Genomic DNA, 6,372 nt, shown 5'->3' with positions numbered 1-6,372 from the left:
AACCTCTATAAAGTTCTTAAAACACGGTAAAAGAAGTCAAAACTAGACTTTGATTGTTTTTATCCATGATAATACTGTGGACAGGCCTCAGTGAAAATGCCCTCAAATCTAGTGTCACTGCAGTGTACAAAATTCTGCAGCTGGTAGATAGAAAATAAAATTTCTACTGTCTGGAAGTCCCAAAAATGTAGCCTTCATTTTGGCGCACGTGCCAAATTTTTATTATAACACTGTGCCGGTGAAAGTCAGTTGAGGCCTGTGCGTAAAACCTCTCACAAACTTAACAACAGTATAATACATATTTATTGAGTGTATATGTGACATTGACACTGATCAGTCTTTTATATGCTCTCAGTCTTTGCTCATCTCTTGGTCGCTCTGGTCGTCGGTAAAACACACGTCCACGTCGCTCTCATTGTCGCTCTTTCGCTCAGCGTCTTCAAACAGGCCTCCCGGTTTGTCATCCAACTTCTTCACGCTCTGACCCGGGTGTCTGGACTTCACGTGCCTCTCCAAATCGCGTCTCCTCACTAGCACTTTGCCACAGAAGTCGCACCTGTATGGCGTGTTGCCCTCTGCGTGGAGACGGATATGTTTGTTCAGGTTACTGGGGTCTCCAAATGGCCTGAAGCACACTTTGCACTTGAGCGGCTTATAGCCCGTGTGAGTTCTCATATGGATTTTCAGGCCATATTTTCTAGAGTATAGTTTGCCGCAGTACAAACATAAATGGCCCTTTTTGGGTTTACCGGGTGCTGCGTTGCTCGTGTTGGCTGTTGGTATGGAGTCTAGCCTCGATCTGTTCTTCTCCGCTGCAATTTCAGACAGCTGCTGTGTATGCATCGCGATCTCCCGGTCTATGTTGGTGATGGTGCCCATGTCTTGGCTCAGAGCGGGCGCGCCGAAGTACGGCATGTTCTCTGGATACTTGAGCAGGTTGCTGAAGTGGAACTTAAGCGGATAATAGGGCGAGCTGTACAGAAGCTCCCCGTTGTATACTGTAAATGGCATGAGAGGGATGTTGCAGTCTGCGCCCGGGTAGGATTTAACGCCATCAAACTGCGAGAAAGAAAACCTTTCAAAGTGCAGTCCGGGGGGCATTTGTGGGTATCTTGAGGGGGATAGGCCTGAGTGTATACGGCTCTCAACGTGCTTAAAAGCTGATGTCTCCTCCACATGTGGCAGCAAGGGGAAACCTCTAAGTGGATTTGGGACCATTGTAGAATTGGGGTCCATAAGTGACGGTGGGCATTTAGGAGGATGACTTCCGCTGCCTCCATTAAGATTCTCTCCTGCATTACGGATTGGCTTTGTGTTTCCGATGAGTTTACCGAATCCGAGGCTGCTCATTTTGCCATTTACGTCCTCTCGCGTTGTTGCATCAGTGACTTTGGAGATGCCGGTTGGTTTAAACGCTGAGCGCACACCCGGATGGAACCCCATGTTGCTCAACACTGATGCCCCCAAACCGAGCAGATGCCCTGGTTGACTTCGAGACGATGCCACACTCATGTCCAGAGCTCTGTCCTGGTCTTCAGTGTTGATTTTCTTTGCTTTTGCAACAAGCAAAGGCGAAGGAGCAAGTGCGCGTCTGCTGGAGTCTGGCACCGAGGTGGAGCTGTTATTGCGGGGAGATGTGGCTGTGTTGGGGATGTCTCCTGATTTAGGGGACCTGCTGAATGTCTCTGAGCCTCTGGCCTGTTGCTGCTGCTCGCTGTTGAAGCCCCTCCCGTTGCTGAGAGCGCAGTGAAAGTGCACGTGGGCCTTGAGTGTGTTGGGGTATTTGAAGATCCTCCAGCAGTACCAGCAGATGTAACGCTCCTCACCTTTACAAAAGAAAGAGGACTATAATAAAACTACTTATAAATGTGTATACGGAACACAATAAAGTAATTCCATAATAATAAGAAAAAATAAACAAAAAAGATTATTAGTTTTGTTTGTTTGTTTGTTTGTTTTTTATATAAAGAAAGAACGCAGATAAAATGTAGGCTACAACTTAAACGTTTAACTGAATTCGGTCAGACGAGAGAGTCAACAGACGGTCCAACTATGAAGTTTTATAAAGAGACCTATATTTGGACACGTGAATTTCAGGATCTCCTGCCAACTGGTGTAAGGCAACACGGGTCTGCGTAATGACCCCCAGTGGATCATTCAGGACTTTAATATAGCTGTAATGATTTGGTAATCCTTATATGGGGGCATTGTTATGATTGTGCACCAAAAGAGCAAACGCCCAGTCCAATCTGGCGCTTCGCGATATTCACGGCAGTTCTGTTTCCCCCTGCTCTGGCTGAGGAGATACTCTTCCCCGTGGAAGTGACAGCAGCTGTGGCTTGAAATCGCAAGTCTTCAGAAACAATGGCGGCGGCCCATCTGTTGACTCTTCATAATGGAAGCGAGCGTATGTCCAAGAGCGCTCATGATGTGTCGGGGTCGGAGAATCAGGGCAATATACACCCCACATAAAAGTTAGCATTCATTAGGCCACAATACCTTAACGCACCCACCTAATTTACCGTGAAGCCCTTGTTTTTGAATTTATTTGCCTTTGAATACGTGAATGAATATTAAGAGCGCATGTGGCATTTGGACACCTCTCTCTGCAAAAAATGAATCCTCTACACAATCTCCGACTTTCAATGGCAATAGGCCTAATTGTTTATCATGAATCCCAAATTTCCTTTTTGAAATTAGTCACTGTACGTATTCATTTAGGTCAATTTTAATTTGTTCTGTAGCGATTTTTTTCACAAACCACGAAGAAAGTAATTTAAATGTTTAATCCTGTTTGTAATCGGATTAGTGTCTGGTGAGCTGGTGTTTTACCAAGATTAATCCCTTTAAACTCAAGCGCCAAACAATTAACCAGAGTTATAACAAATGGGTTAAAAATCAGTGGATTAAGACGCAGAATTCAAAAGGAAACACTTCTTCAGGGATCTTTCTTAATCTCAGATTTTATGATTAACTCTACATATAAACCCATAGAAAACATGCGGCCGGTTTATATATATATATATATATATATATATATATATATATATATATATATATATATATATATATATATATATATATAAGACAACCAAACCAGTGTGTTTTAACTAAAATTAACTAAAAAACTTTTATATTGAAACAAATTACAAAACGAATTTGATGCCTGCATTAAGAACTGCATTAAGAGTTTCTTTTGAATTGTCCTGCTGGTTTGAACAGATTTTATATCAGGTAAACGACAGAAAAATGAAAGTTTTACATTGATTTTCATCCAGACAATGTCTAACTGGAGTAAACCGTTATAGGCCTATTTGACAGAACCTTCAACGTGTCGATGGCTCTGTTTTTCTCTCCATCTGATATGAAATACATGGTTGTACATTTTTCTCATACCTTTTTCGTCGTGCGTAGGCGTAGCTGTAGTGGGGATGTCGTACCACTGTGCCAGTGCGTTGGAGTACCACACAGTGAGCTCCTCTCCTGCTGGGATGTCTCTCAGCACGCGATAGAAAATCTGTAATATGAAATGGTTTTCATAGTGTTAGATTAGGCCTATATCAATTCAGACTATAAATGATGAGGAACAAAAAAATGTAACTTCATGACTGCAAAAGCTTATACATCAGTCTTAATTCATTTCTATATATAATAACTTCTGAGGTGCAGATGTGTATTTTTTGAAGGACAAAAATTCACCTGGCCTCCAGGGAGCTCGGACACTGCTTCTAAGTTTTGTTCTTGGCTGTTCCTGGCAGCGCGAATGAATCCAATCCAGTCTGGTACGGGGCAGCCCAACTCATCAACGAATTCCCCACGAACCAATCGTATCTACAAATCCACAAACATTTGTCATTGTTACACATGCACATAGGAGATAGTTCATATTTGTAGATACAGTTGTTGAAGCCACAAATGACAGGTTAAAGTGAGATATTGGATGAAATGTCCATAATAGGCCTACTCAGTGTTAATTTTCATGCATTTAACAACTGTATTTTAACGAAACGTGCCACCATTATTTACGGGCCCTTGCGTCGGTCTTCGGTATCTGGAGGTGTTGGGTACGCATGACCACAGCGAGCTTAATAAGTCTTTATCCGCTCTGCTGATAATGTCCTCCGGAGACAGGCCTAATTGACTTGATATGGGAAACAAATTTGAGGAGTGTCAAAGCGTTTCTAAACTGTTCAAGGACATTAAAGATGGAAGCGTGACATTTGACACAGAGATTGCACCTGATGATCGCCTCAAGCCCTGCGGCCACGCATTTAGACGCATCAATCACGCGCAATGACAGCTGCAACAATAACAGGGCGCGGCCTTGGGCGCATTTAAAAGGGTGTTTACTGCTATTTATTTACACATTAGGTGAGTTAAAGCTGATTAATAAAACGTTCACTTTATTGTAGTCTATTGTAGTCTTATTAGCTGCTATTACTTAATGAATTTATGCTATACATGGCTACAGGCCTCGTTTATTATTTAAAACACACTCCAGGTTAAAATGTTTTTTTTTTTTTTTTGTTTGTTTTTTTTTTTTTTTTTGTTTTTTTTTTTTTTTAAATCAATGTCGTTATATTATTTTCTAAGTAATATTTCCATAAAACAGCCTAGGGCTATGCGCTTGGACTCACAGGCATCTTTCCGTGGCCAGATTACATTAAGGTTTAACGGCTCATGAGGATAACTGAGTCCCATTAGGCCGGTGAAGTAAAGGCAACGCAGAGGCGCAGACTGACAAGACTGCCGCTAATGGAGCTCAATTATCCCTTACACGACAGGCCAAAGAAATAAACAGTACGAATCACGATTGAGTTTGACAGAGGTTTCGAAATCAAAACAGATCATTTCAAATATGTTGTCCTAAGCCTACACATTTTTGTTTCTTTGTCAAACATTAAAGATATGTTAAGCATTAGGCCTAGGTATATTTATTTCATGTAAAATAACATTTAAGAAAAAATAATCTGCCAATGAAGTCGTTAAAATAATAGTAAATGTAATACTACAATTTACATTAGATTATTAGAGTTATAATTAGGCTAGGTTTATACCATAAAGCTCTTTAGGCACTAACCTTCTTCTTGGGTCCCACTTCCTTGCGGTCTGACGTGTACTTTCCAAGTTTGAAGACTCCCGGTACCGGACCTATCCGTAGCCCTGCTGGGAAACTGCAGTCCGCGAACACACTGAGCGTGGAGGACGCCCTGCTTGCTTGCATGGCGTGGGGTGAGATCAGAACCATGAAGCCTGCTGACGACCGAGAGGGATACTGCGGGGAGAAGGATGGAGATGAAGAGGAGGAAAAGGACTGGCTGATGTCCGCCCTCAAAGTGACGCGCTGCGTGCACCTCTTCGGCTTTTCTAGTGACGGTGCAAGTCAAAGGTACCCCCCCTCCCTCCACCACTCCAAGCAGACCCCCACCTCTCCTTCCTGACTGTGATCCTGTAGGTGATGCACAGAAGAGAAGCTGCAGCTTCTGCGCGTGGAAGTGCGCGTGAGTGTGAGAGAGTTGGGTCTCCCAGCAGCTGTGCGCGCGGGGCTCAAAACGGGCCCAGTCTTGTGGTCACATGGAGACTTTCCCTCACTCTGCCGCATAATGAATTGCCCCAAAACGGTCAAGAGACACAAAGGTCCTCGCGACCTTCCCATCCCCAAAATCCAATTTGTCAAGGGCAGAGAAAAGAGGGTGCAGAATCAAAGGTCCAGAGCAACCATTAATCCTCAGCATGTGGCTTTGTTCCGTAGACAGTTCCGATATTTGAACTGACAAATCCACTGTATAATTTCTCCATAAATCCTCACCCCTTTCCATTCTTCCTATTCAGCAAGCTTTTGGAAATCAGTGACTACTTTAAATCTACTTGGCCGGCTATTCTTGGGGGTTCATATACTTCAAAGCCTTTTCTTTTTCACCCCCTTTGTGTCTTTAGTTGGACAAAAGGAGCACCAAAGTTTAGAGGACTTGTTAACTTCTATTGACTCTCGGCGTGTGCCGGGCTGGGACCAAGCAGGACTAGGGCTGAACCACCAGCTACACGGAGCAAAATTATATTTATATTTTTTCCTCTTTTGACTCAGCTCTGCCTTGAATTTGAATGAACAAAATAAGAAAATATGAATTAGGCTACATTTTATTTAGAATCAATACTTTTTAACGCTCTTGAATACACATATTATTATTATTATTATTATTATTATTATTATTATTATTATTATTATTATTATTATTATTATTATTATTATTATTATTATTATTATTATTGAATCAACTACAAAGAGAAAATATAGGCTACATTGTTGTCCACTAGTTCAGAGCGACATGATGACCTGTGACCTGTCCACAGTTTACCGGGGAGAGAACAAAC

General features: G+C 42.2%; 1 protein-coding gene across 1 annotated transcript; it reads right to left on the bottom strand.

Annotated features, from left to right (window-relative positions):
- Nucleotides 1–351: 351 nt before the first annotated feature.
- Nucleotides 352–5,248, bottom strand: prdm13 (PR domain containing 13). Its single transcript, XM_020937636.1, has 4 exons — nt 5,081–5,248; nt 3,700–3,831; nt 3,397–3,517; nt 352–1,826 (listed from the first exon to the last, which is right to left on the bottom strand). The coding sequence occupies exons 1-4, from the start codon at nt 5,246–5,248 to the stop codon at nt 352–354; spliced, it is 1,896 nt and encodes a 631-aa protein (XP_020793295.1).
- Between the last annotated feature and the right edge of the window lie 1,124 nt (nt 5,249–6,372).

The sequence above is a fragment of the Boleophthalmus pectinirostris genome, unplaced genomic scaffold (genome assembly GCF_026225935.1).
Source record: "Boleophthalmus pectinirostris isolate CB_2022bp ecotype Guang Dong unplaced genomic scaffold, ASM2622593v1 HiC_scaffold_6, whole genome shotgun sequence".
NCBI lineage: Eukaryota > Metazoa > Chordata > Actinopteri > Gobiiformes > Gobiidae > Boleophthalmus > Boleophthalmus pectinirostris.
This window is presented reverse-complemented; position numbering and strand designations above follow the sequence as displayed.